Genomic DNA, 18,606 nt, shown 5'->3' with positions numbered 1-18,606 from the left:
GGCTGCCAGAATACTTGGACGGATTTTCTCACTGTTTTTCATTTGTGAGTCTCTTGAAGCTTTTGAAGGCGATCGATGTGCCCAATGATGGGAAAGCTAGATGTGCAACCCGAATGGATCGGACGAAAGCGAGAGCAGATACTCGTTTTCCAGAACAGGATCTTTTGGACAGAAAACAGAAAGAAAGAAGAAGGCTTAAAGGAACTGACGGTTCTTGGTTAAATTCAAGACCTACTTCAATGGAATGGATGCGAAGCGAATGGAGAAAGAGAGAAGACCTAGTAGATATTCCTCGGAATGTGAATCTTTACCTTGAAGCTTTTGTTTAGCATAGTCTTAAGTTCTTAAGTTCACGAGGAACTTGGGTTCTTGGGGGTCTCGGTTCTTGAGGGTCTTGAGGTTCTTGTTCTTGAGGTTCTTCTTTCGCTTGCAATCTGTGTTCGAGAAGGATCTTCTCTTCACCTGAGTTCTGCTCTTTTCCGCGGGCGCACTGCTTGGCGGCCTTGCTCATACCAAGGTTGCTTTTTCCCACCTCACGTCGATTGGCGGGCCTCTAAGTGCACGGTCCGCTCTCAATGAGTGAAAAGAGGCACAAGGGGAGGCTGGGCAAGCCCTTCTTTCTTGGGATTCTTGTCACTCTTCAAAAACATGACTAGGAATCGACACGCCCAAGCGAACTTGGGTTCGTGTGACCGCAACAAGCAAAAAATTCTTGTGATTCTTGTGGTTCTTTCCTTGAGTGATACAGAACACTGTCAAAGCTCTGATACCAATGTAAGGTGTAGCGGAATGAATGTTTGAACTTTGCTCAAGATGAGTGCTCCGAACTGTGCTCAAGGTTCCTTTTACTTATGGTAGGGAGAGCCTTCCATTCTTAATGAGAGAGTGCAATGGACACAAACAAAGTGAATGGACACTGTGAATGGAAGTGCATGAGACTGAGAGATAGAGAAGAGAATACGACACCAGAGACGACGTAAAACCCTCCTCCGAAGGCCCCACTCTCTTTGGCGAGAGCGGTCTACTTATGATTGCACAAATCTCTACAATGCTTGGACTTGTCGACGATGTTGACAACGATGAGGACGACGACAAGACGGGCTGAAATCTGAAAATGCTTAGGGCTGAAATCTGCAAATCTTGTATCTGCTGAATTTTGACTCTATGTCGATGACGACGATGCGACGACGACACGCTGAAAACGCAGATGCTGAAATCTGTGTTTTCCGGGCTGAAACTGCAAACCTTGCGGAAACTGACCGTGCGACGAGGAACTGCTGCGGGAAGGTGAGATTTGTGACGTTCGGACCTTGATCTGCCTAAGGGCTGAAAACTGAAAACGCTGGTGGTTCTTGAGGTTCTGTCGCGGAGAATCTGCAAAACACTGGGGCTGATCTGCAAATCAAAAACGCTAGGGCTGAAAATGGCTCTGTTGTCGCCGGATGGCCTGCAACTGCAAAACGCTAGGTCTCTTGTTGAGTCTTCTGTCGCCTACTTCGCAATGGATGCGAAGCGAACAGAGGAGGAAGACCTAGCAGATATTCCTCGGAATGTGAATCTTTACCTTGAAGCTTTTGGCCGGAGATCTAGTGCAATGGGATGTACAAGAGGGGAGTTACTCGGCTCCTTTGTCAACAGTTGCCTCGATTTTTGCAGACTAGTCACTGATGTCTCTTTGAGCTTGAGGGATACTGAGAGCTGACAGTATTCTGCTGAATGACTATGAAATGGAATTCTGGAAAATATGAAACTGACCTGTTCTTGACTTGTTTAAGTGCAAGAACTGATAGACGAAATGATTGCAGCATTTTGGTCTAAATGATCTCGAATAGACATGGTTGCAATAGGGGTTAGTCAATCGGGCATCGATGAGGTCCTGACTGGATCTAGATGCGATTGCTAGCTACATTGCTAATAAATCATGGTCTAAGATCCGAATAAATGTTGAATGTCATGTGATGTCGAGTGATGTCGAGTGATGTCCTGTGATGTCACTGTCGATTGGTACATGTGCTAGATGTGTGTTCCTAATACGTAGGTGCTAACAGTCAGTGTCTGCTAAGACAGTTTATGGCCCTGTCTGTTTTGTAGGCGCAATCGAGGGCGATTACAATGCTTTCAAGAGGGGGGTATGTCACAAAGTGATGACATGGCAAAACCCTAACCCTAACTGGCTGCCCAATCCGAATGCTCACGCGACTGGCTGTACGGTAACCCGAAAATGGCGAAGACACGTTGCAACTGTACAGACGCCCGCAGGCTGCCCAATCCGAATGCTGACGTGGCTGGCTGTACGGTAACCTGGAAATGACGGAGACACGTTGCAGCTGTACGGACGCCCGCAAATCACGGCGGCTTTTCCGGCAGCTTTTGCGAGGACAATTAATGGCAACTTTTGGGCATTGCTTTTGGCTACACAATGGGCGAGAGAGAGAGAGAGAGAGAGAGAGAGAGAGAGAGAGAGAGAGAGAGAGAGAGAGATTTTATTGCTTTGCTTTATTCTCTCATGAGAAAGAGAGCGAGAGAGAGGGAAGCCTCTCCTGCTTTATTTTTACAAAGCTTTTAAGCTTTTGATTTTCAGCTTTTGGGGCTCTGCTTTTAGCATCCCTTGTAAAGTCTTTAAATTGGCCTTTTGGGCTACCACTCTGCAGAGCATCTGGACGCAGAGTCTGAGAGTGAGACCCGAAGGCTCGCTTGTACTTTGAGTTGCAAATTAATATAAAAAGAAATACCGAAAGGGGCGCCAGTCTTTGGGGCCAATATCTCTAGGCACGGAACTCCGCGGGCCAGTGTTGAAACAATTGTGAATTGTGCTGAAAAATTTGAGACAATGACAATTGAGGAGCCATATTGAGAGTGGCAAGATGTTTATAATTTCCTACAGTATGGTGGAATACCAGAAGATGGACCTCAATCCAGTAAGAAAGCCCTCATTATCAAGAGTCTAGAATTTACACTTGTAGTTAGATCTTTATACGGGTTGGGCATTGATGGAGTACTACATCTGGGTTAGAATCCTTAAACCCTTCCGTTGCACTTGACATTGATATCAAAGCTCTGGACATGCTTCAGCTTCGCGAACTCAAGGAATAATCAAGAACCCAAGGAACCTCTCTCAAATTTTTTAATGAAAGAATTTTCGTGTCGCACACCCGGACCTTTTAGCCACTCCCACCCTTAGTACATCGCGCATCGGGCGCGCTCCTGTCTTCATCGCTATGTCTTGGATACCCTTCAGGCATAATCTCTTCATCATGAATGAATATCGACATCAGATACAGGAAGATCCAGATCTTGAGTACCAAGTTCTGCTTGCCTCATATGCGGATATGAAAGGAGTTCGAGAAAGGATCTCTAAACCTCTTCTACGTTCACATTCACATTTTGTATACATCCACTTCCGTCGGCATGCAATCATTGGAAATACCTCTTACCTTCCATCTTCACTCGCAATGTTTTCACGACAATATTTGGGTGGTAGCACTTGCTCACAAGGCAAAGTCAACATCACGGCTGATATTCTGCGACAGTAGTAAGGCTGCATAGTAACTCGTATGGTTCGGTGTTTACATCGCACCATTACCTATATCCGCAATATCCACAAGTTAGGAGGAGTTTTCATCGGTTCATGCATCCACAAGCATCCTTCTGCATTCACATTCACATTTAGTACGCATCCACTTCCATCAGCATGCAATCATTGGAAATACCTCCGAGCACCCTTACCTTCCATCTTTACTCGCAAATGTTTTCACGACAATATTTGGGTGGTAGCACTTGCTCACAAGGCAAAGTCAACATCACGGCTGATATTCTGCGACAGTAGTAAGGCTGCCTAGTGACTCGTATGGTCGGTGTTTACATCGCACCATTACCTACATCCGCAATATCCACAAGTTAGGAGGAGTTTATGCATCCACAAGCATCAGAAGCATTCAGCAATAGAAGTACAGAGAGCATCCACAGGAAGTTCTTCGGCAGTTGTGTCTCACTTTTAACAAGGGGATGTCACGTGCGCATTACACTTTGAGCCACGTGGACAAGCTACTGCTACAAGTCAACATCACACTTAGTTAGCTTAGGATCTAGTCTCGCACTTTGTGAGCCTCTAGAAGGACGTGCATGATCGGGCAAGTCATAGTTGCATACCCTTACTTGCACAGTACAGGCACTTAAGCATATAGGCATATGAACAGTCATTTATTAGTAAGTGACTTTGACATGACATTTATAAAAAGTAGGTAGGGCAACTGGAAGAAAACCTATAAAAGAGTCACTTCGCCTTCAGCTTTTAGATAGATCACAACCCAATATCCGTGGGGGTATCAAAGCGCCCACAGCACCTAGCGTTTCCATCACCAGCACCCCAGCATCATCAACGTTTTTGCATCAGATTAGCCCAGCGTTTTTGCACCTGATCAGCCCTAGTGTTTTTGCATCAAATCATCTCGGTGTGAAGTATTTAGCGTTCAAAATTTAGCCATTGTATCAGCATTTGTGTGAGTAATCTAAAGCAAGTACTTGCTCTAGCGACAAAGCAAGAGGCACCTTGAGGGTGGTTGGGACCCAACATGCAGTGTCGTCTCTCTGTTCTCTCTCTTTGCCTCTCTCTCTCTCTTCATTGTGTTTAGTTCACTTTCTTTCAAGGGAAATAAAGTGACCTTGTGTTTGTACAAAGTGCTAGACCCTTCCATTGCACCTGACATTAACATGCTCCTCCTTCTGCATAAGAGGCAAGCAGATCTTTTCAAGATCTCAATCTTCTTGAATTCAAAGCCGATCTTCCTTACCTTTCTTTTCCTTTCCTTTCCTTACTTGCAATGAGGTTATGGCTGAATGGCCCCCAAGACTAGCAATGAAGACGGGAGCGCGCCCCATGTGCAATAGACTAACGGTGGGAATGGCTAATAACTATAAGCGACACGTATTCGTCCAGAGCAAGGACACAATATATCTAGTGCAGCAACTCTTGTTGATGGCATGAAAAACGCAAGTACTTCCTTGCTGATGATGCAAAAACACACGGACTTCTTTAATAGTGGAAAAAATCATGAGGGTTATGAGTGTAAATCCGAGATAGGTGCTACAGAAGATTTTGAGAGCACAAGATCTATCCTTTGCACTAACGCATAATCTTCCTTCTTACTTGAGACATTGAACACAGAGAGAGTGAGAGATGTAGAGAGGAGACAAGACACCAGATGTAGAATCCCAACCGCCCTCTGAGGCTCCCCCACTTTGTTACGGGAATGGTACTTACTTTCTTATTGCACAATGGTTACAAAGGCTGATGCTTGATACTGATGCTATGCAATGTTGAATGTACTACTGATGGTAATGGTATTGAGGTACTGAATGTCCAAAGGCCGACCTAGGCTGATGCAAAAGGGGTACTAAGATGCTGAACTGCAAACGCATGTGCCGGGGTACTGATATGCAAAACAAAGTGTTGGGGTACTGATGGCTGAAACGCCAATCTGATTCTGGTCTTCTGTATCTGATTGTCAAAATGACGGCGTTAGCCCTTATTTTATGCTATGCTAACTTCATGTAGATTTTTCAAGTTTTCACAACTGGGTTTTTAATGAATTATTATTTAGGAGTGTCCTTTCATATGCCCTAAGTGACTTTATGACTTCTTGTGCAAAGAGGGTATGCAAATAATGGTCTGTATAGTCATGCACGTCGTTTGAGAGGCTCACAAAGATGCCAAACTAGATTCCTAGGCTTTCCTAACTAAGAAAGTAGTTTAGGATACGCTTGTCCATGTCGTGTACGCAGACGTGACAAACATAGACCCACAAAGTCTGCTCCTTGAAGAAGCATCATCTTCTTTCTTCTTCGATATCTCTTTTTGCTCTTGTAGAACCATTATAAAAACATACAAAGCTCTTAAAAACAGGTACATACTTCTCATTAGAAGAGTAGAATTCCATGCATGGTTCATGCATGGCACATAACTTCTCCATCATCTTCTCCACAATTACTGAGAATAATTGGCAAGCAAAGAAGATGTTGCCAAAAAAAAAAAAAAAAAAAAAAACTAATACCATTGACACATAGAGCTTGAATAGAGCTTTCTTTTGAGTCCTGGGTTGTGCGATTCTGACAACCGGAGATCAAGTTATGGGCGTTTTCGTAAAGGGTTGTCCTGCATGCATAATTCTCTGATCCAGAGAGTCTTTGTATCCTCTTTTTAGAGCTTTTTTGGCTTCTTGATAGCATCCTCCATGCAAAGTATTTAACCTTAGAAAGCAAGCACGTAGCCTTCACAAATTTCACATGCGAGGATAGATTCTTGATCGTGAATTGTCCTCTTCAAAAAAATGTCAAAAAGCACACTTGCTTTTTGAAAAGCACTCTTTGCATGTTGGAAAGCACTTTTGCTTTCACAAAAATAATAACTTCTAACATACGTTCTAAATATAGTTCTCATAAAAAGCATTCATAAATCATTAAAAACCATATCTTAGAAAGCATAATTGGTGACAAGAGATGTCATACGATGGGCCACCTGTGAAGGATTGTCACAAGGCTCAACGACGGATACAGTTTGGTCATGGGAGATTCCAATCCTGGCAGTCTCATCAGACCTAGAAAGGTTCAGCACAACCGCACAGCACTGCAGAGCAGTAAGACGGAGATCAAGGAGACAGTCAACAACTCTCAAGACAAAGTATCAACAGAGGCTCAGATTTTGCCAACAAATTCTTGGAAAGCTCATGTGCAATGTCTCCATACATAGTTTGATCACCTGAACCTTCCCAAAGCATTCATGGAAAACGCACAAAGAGAGCACCATTGGTGCTTATTGAAATGCACACGAATAGAGCACACTAGGAAAGAATGCTGATGATGTGCTAAACGAGCAAAATTACGCTAAAGTGTTCACTATAATGCTAGCTACTACCCACTAACTTGCCCATGCCCAATAGATAAGCATGCAAAGAGGGATCCTGTAACAAACTGCTGACGTGTCAAAGCCTAAAGAATGGAGCCAACTTATCAACAACTCTCAAGCCAAAGTATCAACAGAGGCTCAGATTTTGCCAACAAATTCTTGGAAAGCTCATGTGCAATGTCTCCATACATAGTTTGATCACCTGAACCTTCCCAAAGCATTCATGGAAAACGCACAAAGAGAGCACCATTGGTGCTTATTGAAATGCACGGGAGTAGAGCACACTAGGAAAGAATGCTGATGATGTGCTAAACGAGCAAAAGTACGCTAAAGTGTTCACTATAATGCTAGCTACTACCAACTAACTTGCCCATGCCCAATAGATAAGCATGCAAAGAGGGATCCTGTAACAAACTGCGGACGTGTCAAAGCCTAAAGAATGGAGCCAACTTACACATGCCGGCCGAGGGGCCTAAACCCTAAGAAGAAAAAGTAACAAAAGAAGAAGTCCTACCAACTTATGGGGACCCCGTCCGATGGGACCCAAGTGACAAAGGATTAAAATAAAACAGGACCCACACACACACTGAAGAAATTGCGTAGCTGTTGATGACGTGGCAGATTTTCGAAAATTGCGCTGGCATGATGACGTGGCAGGCTGTACGGATTTCCGTAAATTACGCTGGCAGCTTTTGGCTTTGCTTTTTGGACCAGAAGCTTTTGAGTTTTAAAAGCTTTTCACTGTAAGTGCTTTTCAAGCCAAGGGCCTTTAAATATGAGGTTAGGGCTCATTCTCTAGCATGCTTCCTAGAGAAGGTGCAGAGTCTGGAGTACTGGCTTGTACTGTGTTGATGCAATATAAAGAAATACCGAAAGGGGCGCCAAGGTTTGGGGCCAATACTCTCTGAGGTGGAATTCCGTCACTCCGTGTCGCGTGTCGTCTCTCTCTCTCTCAGTTATGTTTTTATTGAAGTGACAAAAGTCTGTTCAGTCTGTTCTTTCTATTGGCACGTGTTCTTTTCTATTGGCACGTGGTGCACGTCTTGTGACAGCGTCTTGTGACAGATCCCCACAAATTAGGGTGTCTCCTAGAAACTGCATAGGCTCCTTAAACCCAAGGGTGCCCCTAAGCATGATAGGAATGCTCCTATGAGGCCTCCAAGAGTCACCTTAGAGAATCTCTCACGTAGGTAATCTCTTCCAACTTTCCAAAGAAGGGTGTGTGCTCACAGACCCCAACTGTGCTCTGATAATCTATGCAGACCAGACTTTATATGTAGAAGCATGCCACTTTTCTGTCTAGCAGCAATCCTACTGGTTCCACACCTAACAATGGATAATATGAAAAAAAATACATGCTATGCAAAGGAATCTAAGCCTCAAATAAGTACCAGTTTAGGAGAAAAGTGACAACATGAATACTTCCTCTCTTGAAGGTAAGTGATGATCTTTAAAAGTCAGTGCAAGATGCTCTTTGTCACATTGCTAAAAAACTAATTCCATCTACTTTTACATCTACAAACATAGCCAAAAACACATGTAAGCAAAGATTGCGTGCATTATTTATGTATATATTTGCGTGTACGTATGTATGAGTGTATCGATATGCATGTGTTATGTATTTGTATGCACACACAAACAGCAGCAGTGCCTCGTCTAGATAACAAATCTCAAAAAGCATGCCTGAGGGTCTCTTCGCCATGCTTGATACATCATGCCTGGGATTGAGTGTTCCGTAAGAAATTCCCAAGGAGGCCCACCATCCTTATAATGAAGCTTTCGGTAGAAACTCAAAAGATCATCAATTTGGATTGTGGAGCAAGCCAACTTGCCTCCTTTGGATTGTTCAGATGCAGCTGTTCTGGACCTGAAAGTAGAAAGGGTTTCAGAGTGATGATGAAAACGACTTTCACCTCTGTGATAATCACTCCACCATCTTTGCATTCATATCGTGTAATTTGGGTTGCATTGATGCACATGTATGCAAGAGATATAGTGTTATTTCTTCCTCAACATGCATCCATGCTACATGCCAGTACTGCTAAAATGAGATATGCAAAGAAACCAACAGAAAGCATCCGGACGGGTGGTAGCACGATCTGATTATCATGTAATACAAATCACCTTGATGATAGAAACTAGGAAATTTGCTGCTCTGACTCAAGTGAGCCTTACCCTTCCTGGGTCCCATGTTCATTTTGCGTTTGAGGCTGTCTTTGAGACGTTAACCATCGTTTCACAAAGCCAGAAAACTCAAGAGACTGAGGCGTCCATTGGAGAATTGAGCCGAAGAGAATACCCACCAGTACAGCAATCCATAGAGGCACTGTAATCTCTAAGCAATCAAGCAGGGCCTCCATGATAGTAGTCAGCCTGGCTGTAATGAGTTCCATTGAGCAAGGCCTTGGCCTTGCTGTTGAAGCCTGCTATGTCAAGCAGTACATAACATGTGAGAAGTGTTCATATGAGTCAATGTCAAGCTCCACACGCATGTGCATCCAAAGGGTCGCATTGCACACGGGATATTCGAATGCACACTTTGGGGCTAACCGCTCGAAAGAGCGCAGATGGGTTTGAGCTCTATCCAGGTGACGCAAAGTGGGTCTCGCATTCTGATACCTACAAAGAGTCTTAGATCGGATCATTCAAGGCCGGGAGGAACACCAAGTGGCAAGAATCATAAAACAGTAGTAGAGTACAGAGATGGTACGACTCAAAGATAGTGATTTGAGGCCTTCTGCCAATTCTCAGGAGTGAAGAAGAAGAAGAGTTCCGACAACCAGTCCAATTGATTTGATTTACCCATCCTTAAGTGGGTGGGCATGCCCCATCTAGAGGCATTTCACACGTAGGCGTTTGTGAGTGTTTTTAGGCAAAACAAATATGAAAAATTCTCGAGTCCACTTGTAGCCTGATGGCATCCCATTCTAATCTTTCCATAGTGTTGGGTGCCTTAAGGATGGTACCACTTCACAAGCGAACGCACTGCTCAAAATCATGTGAAGGGACTAACCAGGTTCTAGTTTCAAAAAAGGTAATTGATTTCACTCAAAAATGAAAGTATTCATGTCGAAAAATCCAAAACATATAAAACACCTATCTATTTATATAACACCATGTGTGTAGCTGTTTGAACTTAAATAATAAGACATAATTGAACTTTAACATTCAAAAGACAGCTGGCTTCAGAGAGAGAGAGTAATGAAAAGTACAGAAAAAACTCAGTCTTAGAATTATCTTTGTACAAAGCTTATAAGAATGAACCCTCATTCCACTATACAGATATCAAAAATAATTCCCCAATAGTAGGTGTAAGTGTAATCATGTGTAGACAATTGCTTTAAGCCAAAAAACTTCCAAGATAAGATAGAGTCCTTACATGCATCCATCCAAACAAGACAATAGATATGTTAGCCTTGGATGTGTTTTACAGATATAAATGGACTATACCACTTGTTATCCATGTCCATCTTACAACTTTGTTAACTTAAAACCACTGTCCAAAGTGCTCATGTATTCCAAATTTTATGTAAAAACGTTTTATTATCCCAAAGATTATATTTCTAATTATCCGCATCATTCATAATAGCATACATTTTATTCTGATCAGAAGGCCACTACCCTTTCTGATCCAAGTGTCTTAACCCCTATAACAACTCATCAGTCATTTGAGTATTCCTTTGCCAGATTTGTCAAGCTCACTACTTCCTCCTGCTTTTTAAGTATATGAAGCCATAAAGTAACCAAACAAAAAAGCTTTAGATATCTAGAAAATTCCATTAATAGTTTAAGAGTATCAAACTCATCTTTGTTATTAGGACAAATTTTGAATAATATATGCCCATAAGGGTTTATGGAATCCAACCTACCTTAGCTTGTAGGCCAAATGGGAAGAAAAAATACACTAATTTCATTCCTCTTAGTTTCAAAAAAAATCTTGTGCCTTACTGATTAGCATACAAAGTGGCAACCCCCCTAATATAAGCACGGTATCACCAGATCGACGGTCGAACCATGAAGTATAAAGAACAATCGCCCTTTGGGGCTAGTCTCATAGACTATACCCTAACTTGTGAATGCCAAAAGGTGTAATGTAAACCCCATCAAAACAACGTATACAGGCAATGTAGAGCTTTATTGGCAGAGTTTATGAGAAACACAGTAATAACAAGTATCATAATGCGCCATAGTTGCCGACATAAAGTAGGTTTTATTAGAAAATTGTTAACGCATGGGTCCTTAATAATTAAACCAAGGAGTAATACATTTTTACCACCATGACTTATTAGCCATAAAAACTTCTTGATATGGTACTCAATTCTGGGAGAGCCAGTATAACATGCCTCTGCGCAACCTGTATCATGTCAGAGGAAACAACACTATGTAGACAACTAGTACCATCAAAAGATCCAAAACAGCATGCTTTCGGGGCAGAATCCCCCATCCCCCATTTTTTAAATGAACAGTATGCGTTCGCGCGACAGGACATCTCATCACTTTATGAATCACCAGAGTAATGTTTTAACAGGCCAAGTAGCATCCTTTGTAAAGCAAACCAATCAACAAATATCCCATACCCCCAATACCGGCCTAAGGTGCCACCTCATTTTTTAAGAAAACAATGAACTGTTTAAGCAGAGCTCTCAGAACCTGAAAACAGTAGTGGGATCAATACCATACCAAGTGTTATACCATTCAACCATTTAATGCCACACACTGTTAAGCTTAGCCACCCACATAGTGGGCCTCACCAGGCTAAGCCACAAGGTATACCTACCTGTAAGCACGGGTGCTTATATTACCTTTAGACCAATATGTACAAAGGAGAGAAAACCAAAATACCAAGCCCAGTATACAATAACTGACTTGTGTAGGTTGCGTTGCAAGATCCATAATTGGCACAGCAGAGAGTGAATACACACAGTCCACACTTTTAGGTTTACTCAAATAAAACACACACAAGGCTAAGTGAGAGGCGGAATGCGCCCTCACCTCTTTAATTAGAAGAAGGTAGATCGCGATCACTCATGGCATGTAGCGAGCAGTATCCACATCATACCAAGCATTGAGTAGGTAAGGTGCCACTCCTAATGGGGAAACAAAACGCGGCCACCTCTAATGGGGTCCAGTTCTATAGAGCAGAGCAGCCCACTCGCCATTAGCATGGCGGGGTAAGTGAGGCACATTTGTAGAGTAGAAGTTAAGCCGAGTTAATAGCTACCAGCAAAAAAACTGCCCACGTTTGTGGTTTTGCCATCATAACCCATTAGGGGTTCCATCCCACCCAGTGTAGCCCCAAAATAAGCATTATTTTTAATCTATAGCTTAAGCGGAAATATATAGCAAAGATGATAGCAGTAAGGGGTAGTATATTTTTTTTAGGAAAAAACAAAAAGATAAGTGTGTGTAGAATATCATATATCATCGAGCCAGTAGTATATAGTGCATCAAGAAGAGGCAATATCAAGAACCTCAATGGGGTATGTTTACAAACATGCAACAAAACACGCAAAGCCCAAACCAAGCTCCCGATGGGTTTCTCCCAAAATTGTGCAAAGAAATCTTTATTTATGATCAGATTCAAATATCCGTGTAGACATCAAGGTGTGATGGGTGAATTTCAATTTCACCTCAAAGGAAAGAGAGAGACAAGTAAAGGTCATAAAGCCAAATCTTCTATAAAGGGGTAGTTAGTGACCAAATCATCTGTAATGTTTTGCATTATGAGTCATCTGGCAACACATACACAGGAATGCATGATCCTCATCTAGGCGCTAATGATACATGAAACCACAGCGATATATAGATTGATGCATGATTGGATGAAACTATTGTAGACCATATTTTGACCATCCCACTTCAAAAAGATCTCCCATGTCCCAACATAAATTCTATTCTCTCTCTCTCTCTCTCTCTCTCTCTCTCTCTCTCTCTCTCTCTCTCTCTCGTGTGAGTGTGTGTGCATGTTGGCAACTATGAGCATGTGAGGCTATTATTCTAGAGAGAAGACGACCTCTAGAGATAGGACTAAGCTTTGTGATGGTGTTAGTTAATTTGAGGAATCTAGCGTCAATGTCACCAATAGCTCAAACCTTGACAATAGGAAATCTCAGGTGGAAGCAAGAGAGAGGGAAGGTACTATTTTTGTAGTTATATTTGTATGGGGTTGTGCAACATAGGCTAGTCCTGCAAGAGAGATAAAAGCTACTAAATGGTAGAAAAAGGAGGTCACAACACCTTTGAAAGTCACGTCCTTAGGCATTGGCATTGCTATCTTGTTATAAAGTAATGAACCGTTGATGGCCACGACACCAAGGGATCAATGATAGACTGGGCTACACAAATCTCAAAACGAGAGGTCAACTAAACTTAGCCAAACCATAGTTAGGGTAGCCAAGAAACTAGGGTACCCCACAAGACTCAAACTTGCAACCTCCCTAATCCATGGTACACACCTTATCCATCCCACCCATGCATGGTTCATGTACCCCATAGCCTTTTTTTAGTTGTCTTGTTAAAGATGAACATGGATTACATGCCTATCCCTATTTACTTTGGGCTAGAGTTACTTTTTTTGAAAAGCAAGGGTGTGTGGTCACACAATGCGCACCCCACTCACGCATTGAATCCCCTCACCCCTAACTCACCAAAAATGCACTAAAGTGAGGACTGACAGCAACAAAACTACTAGGTGGTAGAGTGGGTACCCACAAGTGGGGACAATAGGGAAGTGGTTATGTATTTGATTAGATATGACTAAAACAATTCGCCTAATTAGTGGGTTTTCATGAGTTTTTTGAGTCTTGGTCTAGATCCAAGCTATCATTTTTGCATGCTTGCATCTGCGTTGTGCCCATCAAATCCCATTTCAATCTTGATTTATATATCACGACATATTTTGTGATTTGATTCCCCTTTTGGAAGCTTAAGCTATAATTTTTTACTCGTTTGCTTATAGCATGAGATAAGGCTAAAGGAAATTATGTGGTGCTTTTAGTTTTTTCTAATGTTTTGTCTCTACAATAGAGGGTATTATGTCTATACATTAAACTGACAAAAGAGGGGACATTTGATCTAGTGCTATTAACAAGTCCAAGAAATTGTTGGCTGTAATTATGGTTGCAAAAGAAAATGGAAACTTTAAAGTCTGGTTGCAACCTTGATTCATCATTTGGCAAACAACATGTTTATTTCTCTGTATTACTAAGCTTAAGAAAGGAACAATCTTGGATGAATCATATGGCTGGTAACATGTTTATTGCTATGTCGAATTAAGCTTAAGAGGGAACCATTCCTATGACCTATTTAGTAATCTTGCCACAATTTCAACCCCCATTTGTAATTTCCTTAATGAATCCCCATCTATAGTAATTGTTGGAATTAGGGTTGCAAGGAAACACACGTAGCTTGGAGAAGATGAAGAAGCTCAAGGCACACAATAGAGAGTGTATTGCGTAGTGCACAATGGAAAGATAAGTTAACCCTAGAGTGATAGACACATATACAATGCACATGGGAAAAGACGTCCTATTGAGGGAAAAAATGCCCAGCGGTCCTAAGTGTGTTCACACACATCACTACTACATATATGGTAACAAACCCCCCCCCTGAGAAAGATGTGGTGAACAAGAGCTAGCACATAGTGTATAGGGAAGTGCCATGCGTCGACTATTGCCAATGCATATCTTGTCATTTTTTTTGATCGCGCGTCTGCTTCAAAGAATGCTTTTTTGTATCGGGCTTGAAACTCGGTCGGTAGCATGCTATTTTTTTCTGCCACAATTTTTTCAAGGCAAGTGTATATTTTTCCTGTAGACATGAAGACAATGATCAAACAAATCTATGGATCTATAACTTTTTGACACTCAAAAAGTGAACAATCTCAAAGCACATACTGGATGCATAAGCTGAGACATTAGAGCTACAGGTACATTGTACAAGGACTTCTTTCCCACCCTTTTATCTATGTCTGCCTACATCCATCTATATACGACACATGGCAGTTTCTCCATGATTGCTTCCTTGGAAGCAAGACCCATTGCTCGCACCATCCATAACATGTATGTATATGATGTGGAAACATATCCTGTTTCATTCAATCTACAAGAAATTGATGCAATGTTTAAATATTTGTCAGTCAATCTTGCATTATTTCAAGACAATTGCATACTCAAATACATCAAAGAGATTTTACTTGTTTATACGCATCACTATGCTCAACATGTCGGGTTCATTTGTGGAGTCTACTTTGACTAATTCAACTCGAACTCAAGGGTGTAGATCTGCATCTTTCTCGTAAGCAACACCTAACAAGATAAAAAATGATTATTAAATGTATTTCTTAAAAAAAAGCAAATTGATTGCATCAGCAATGCATCTAGCTTACTCTCTTTCAGTACTCCCATTCAAGCAGCAAGCCTATGGTTGTCATCCCACGTAGACAACATTTTACCGCATAGATCGCTCCAACAAGTGCTTTGGATTTCAGCCTCAAACTCATCGTTAATCTCACGCCACAAGGGATCCCATGTCTTCTTGGTATCGTCATCTACATCAATGATTGGATATCCCGATGCGTCAAGAGAGCATATGAAGCTTCCCTTGGGTTCATAATACCCCTCCAACAAGAATGTATCTGCAAGAGGTTGCAGACGCTTGGCATCCCAACTAATTTGTCTTTCTTTTTCGAGCTTCACCAAACAGCACAGTAGAACCCAAGGGAGCAAAGATTCATGCTCTACCTGCAAGCAACAATATATGTCAAAGACAAATCCAAAGGATAGTTATAGTAAGCTTTAACCAAAAAGCTATAATTTACCTTCAAATTTCCTCGATGCTTTGATAGCATATCTTGTCTAACTGTAACGTCTTCATTTATGGGAAATTCTCCCAGCGTTTGCCCTGCAGTCATGTAAGCAGCCATTTCTCGATCATCAATCTCCTCGTCGGAGTTGTATTTGTCCACAAACCCAGACGACGCTCCTTCTTGAACTTTAGCTTTTCCTTTGGCAGATTTTTTGGATTTATCGATTGTCGCAGCAGGTGGAAATGCCACAACACTAGCTGCTACTCTCTTTGAAATAGTCATAGCAGCAGATGAAGATAGTTCTTCTTGTTCTTTCCTTGAAATCTTGGTGACCTGCTATCAAACATTTAATACATTGCAAATTAATCAACATACAAACTTTTGGCAACTATTTGAAAGATAAAACTCCAATGCAAGAAACACAAACTTCTAGACAAATGAACAAAGAAATTACCAGATCGATTTTCGGCCACGCGACAAGGCTTTTTTGTGCCTTCTTCAGGGTATTCATCTCTTCGTTAGATGAAGGTTCATGAGGCAGAGGAGCATCCTTGTCATCATACACCTCTAACACGGCAACAGAAAAGCATCCTGAAGGCATTTTGCTGCCATGTATCTTCGCCAAGTTTGAAGTCTGCTCTATTCGTCCAATACCAATTGCTTCCCCGTTATAAATGAACTTAACACTAGCTCCAATATCAGATTTCTTGGCCATCGGAAGAGAGCTGATAGCCTAGCACAAAATACTAATCTATCAAAAAGAAATGCAGATTATATTAATATCAATATTTCTTCTATTTTTTTCTCTCTCTCTCTCTTTTTCTACGACTGTACAGCTCTCTGTCGCTATCACTCTCTCGAAGATATTTCTTCTACTATATTCAAATGTTAATGTTAAACCTTTATCCGTATCTTTCAATCTCTTTCATCCCTCTCGACCTACAATCATCTCTATCAACCTCCTTTGCTCTCCTCTCTCTTGTCCAACAATCCTATTTTGCCAAGACAATGAGCGTGTGCTTGTTGCGCAAGGGAGAAAGCGAGGGAGAGAGGGAGATAGAGTGTGGAAAGAATCTATAAGTACCTTGAATATTTTTCTCTCCGCATGCTACGTAAGATTCAACTAAAAATAGTTGCCCAAACCCTCTTTATATAGGCTCCCTATAAAGTTAATGTAGGCTACTTGGCAGGTGCACACACCCTATGTAGTAGGTACCTTAGAGAACAAAATTGTCCTCTATAACTGTGGCAGTTTGAGAGCCCTTGGTAAGTATTAAGGCATTGCTACAATACTACATATGAAGCTTCTTTTTAATCCTCTCACCCTCTATGTGATGAAGCCGTCAATAGCTATCACAAAAGCTGCTTGCTTAATTACCTAAGCATAACATTACTTAATTGTTTAATTGCTTTATCAATACAAGAAGGCAGGGGGATGGAGCGCTAGCGCTCACCATCTAAAGTTATATTAATTGAACATAAGCAGGGGATGGAGCGCTAGCGCTCACCATCAAAAGTTAATTAAGTGAACAATATCAGGCGGTGGGCGCTAGCGCTCAGTAAAAGGAAAACTCGATGATCCTTTAGCCTTTACGGTTTTGCCCGGCTTGTGGTTGCATGTGCAGTCATCACTGATCGTCATCATCGCAGCTGCAAGAAGAGCCAGGGAGCACCCATGGCAGCTATGGCGAGTTGTGTGCGTTGTGTTTACCTCCTGCTGCGCAGGCCCCTCCCATGCATGGAGCGCTAGCGCTCAATAACGGGTTGATCATGTCGGCAAGCTTCACTTATGAGCTGATCACGTCGGCTGATCACCAATCTGACCTTGTGCTCATCACGTGTTGATCGCACAAAATATCAGACCTTTGAGAGTGCTAATCACGTCGCCAAGCATCTCGTCAGTTGCTTGATTACCTGTGAAATATAAACAAGGGTTTTGAGAGGTGTCCGGCACTTGTTGATCCCATCCTCGCCCAGTTGGCAGGCAGTTCCAGATTTATCAAGCAAGGCAGCTCTTTTTGATTCTGCACTGTTGCGCAGCCCCTCCCTTTCAGTCGTCGGATCTTAGAGCGCTAGCGCTCAGTAACGTGCTTTTCGGTTTTGCACTGCTGCGTAGCCCCTCCCCTGTAGTCTTCAGATCCAAGAGCGCTAACGCTCAGTAACGTGCTCATCACAAGCTCAGCACTTTCTCTCTCTCTCTCTCTCTCTCTCTCTCTCTCTCTCTCAATGATTGGCTAGAGACAAACCTGCAGACGAAGCTCTGGCTAGCTTTTTTTAAGCAACGCACACTGGCTTTTGTAGCTATTAAGGGCGGAGCTTTTTTTTAGAGTTTTTCATAGTTTTTTAAAAGCTCTTTTATAGCTTTTTATAATACTCTCTAATTTGTGGAAATTACAAAAATACCCCTCGAATTTCAAAAATCTTAAAACACTATTGTATCTTATTTTGTTTTTATTTTTAGATTTTCAAATCTTTACTCATGACATTTGACATATGCTTTTGAGTGCTTAGCAGTTAATTTGTCACAAAATACGTTGCAATTAAAGAAAAAAATCTATTAAAAAATAAGCTACTCATCTCAAAATTCTAGTTTTAGCATCTTATATGATAGACAACCAATCTTTTTATGAAAAGCTACAATGTTTATTTTTCTTGGTGAATTTACGACAGAATATTGGAGCTACTTTTAGAACATTTTCTATTTGAGGGATATTTTGGAAATTTTTGGGTAGTTCCACTAGTTAGAGGGGTAATTTGGTAATTTTCCCTTAAATCTAATGCCCACAAGGTAAAGGAATAAAGATTTAAAAAAACTCTAACAATACAACCAAAGTAGTTATAAGGGGTTTTTTGAAATGTATGAAATTTGAGTGGATATTGGGAATTTTCTCACATGAGG

At 41.6% G+C, this 18,606-nt stretch overlaps 2 protein-coding genes across 4 annotated transcripts; both read right to left on the bottom strand.

Moving 5' to 3' along the window:
* Positions 1-8,542: 8,542 nt before the first annotated feature.
* Positions 8,543-9,646, bottom strand: LOC147417317 (uncharacterized). Its single transcript, XM_086507727.1, has 2 exons — positions 9,077-9,646; positions 8,543-8,768 (listed from the first exon to the last, which is right to left on the bottom strand). The coding sequence occupies exons 1-2, from the start codon at positions 9,292-9,294 to the stop codon at positions 8,558-8,560; spliced, it is 429 nt and encodes a 142-aa protein (XP_086363853.1). The 5' UTR covers positions 9,295-9,646; the 3' UTR covers positions 8,543-8,557.
* Positions 9,647-14,802: 5,156 nt separating this feature from the next.
* Positions 14,803-17,912, bottom strand: LOC147417316 (uncharacterized). Of its 3 annotated transcripts, none has more exons than XR_015187385.1 (5): positions 16,162-17,912; positions 15,720-16,040; positions 15,288-15,642; positions 15,096-15,207; positions 14,803-15,001 (listed from the first exon to the last, which is right to left on the bottom strand). XR_015187385.1 is itself a non-coding variant. In XM_086507725.1 (5 exons), the coding sequence occupies exons 2-4, from the start codon at positions 16,420-16,422 to the stop codon at positions 15,307-15,309; spliced, it is 918 nt and encodes a 305-aa protein (XP_086363851.1). In that variant the 5' UTR covers positions 16,423-16,440; positions 17,622-17,912; the 3' UTR covers positions 14,803-15,207; positions 15,288-15,306. The 3 variants fall into 3 exon arrangements, 2 of the variants coding, with proteins under 2 accessions (XP_086363851.1, XP_086363849.1); XM_086507725.1 differs by having other exon boundaries at positions 14,803-15,207; positions 16,162-16,440; positions 17,622-17,912; XM_086507723.1 differs by having other exon boundaries at positions 14,803-15,207.
* Positions 17,913-18,606: the final 694 nt, after the last annotated feature.

Source organism: Adiantum capillus-veneris, unplaced genomic scaffold (genome assembly GCF_014529385.1).
Source record: "Adiantum capillus-veneris isolate H3 unplaced genomic scaffold, ASM1452938v2 Hic_scaffold_284, whole genome shotgun sequence".
NCBI classification, from domain to species: domain Eukaryota; kingdom Viridiplantae; phylum Streptophyta; class Polypodiopsida; order Polypodiales; family Pteridaceae; genus Adiantum; species Adiantum capillus-veneris.
The sequence above is the reverse complement of the archived record's forward strand: the minus strand, read 5'-3'. Positions and strand labels throughout refer to the sequence as shown.

Excerpts from the sequence above, each read along its gene's own strand:
- LOC147417317 (XM_086507727.1), bottom strand. The coding sequence starts at position 9,294 with ATGGAACTCATTACAGCCAGGCTGACTACTATCATGGAGGCCCTGCTT. Across the intron at positions 8,769-9,076 it reads GAACATGGGACCCAGGAAGG|GTCCAGAACAGCTGCATCTG; the intron begins GTAAGGCTCACT and ends TTCTACTTTCAG.
- LOC147417316 (XM_086507723.1), bottom strand. The coding sequence starts at position 16,422 with ATGGCCAAGAAATCTGATATTGGAGCTAGTGTTAAGTTCATTTATAAC. Across the intron at positions 16,041-16,161 it reads CGTGGCCGAAAATCGATCTG|GTCACCAAGATTTCAAGGAA; the intron begins GTAATTTCTTTG and ends GTTTGATAGCAG. Across the intron at positions 15,643-15,719 it reads AGCATCGAGGAAATTTGAAG|GTAGAGCATGAATCTTTGCT; the intron begins GTAAATTATAGC and ends TGTTGCTTGCAG.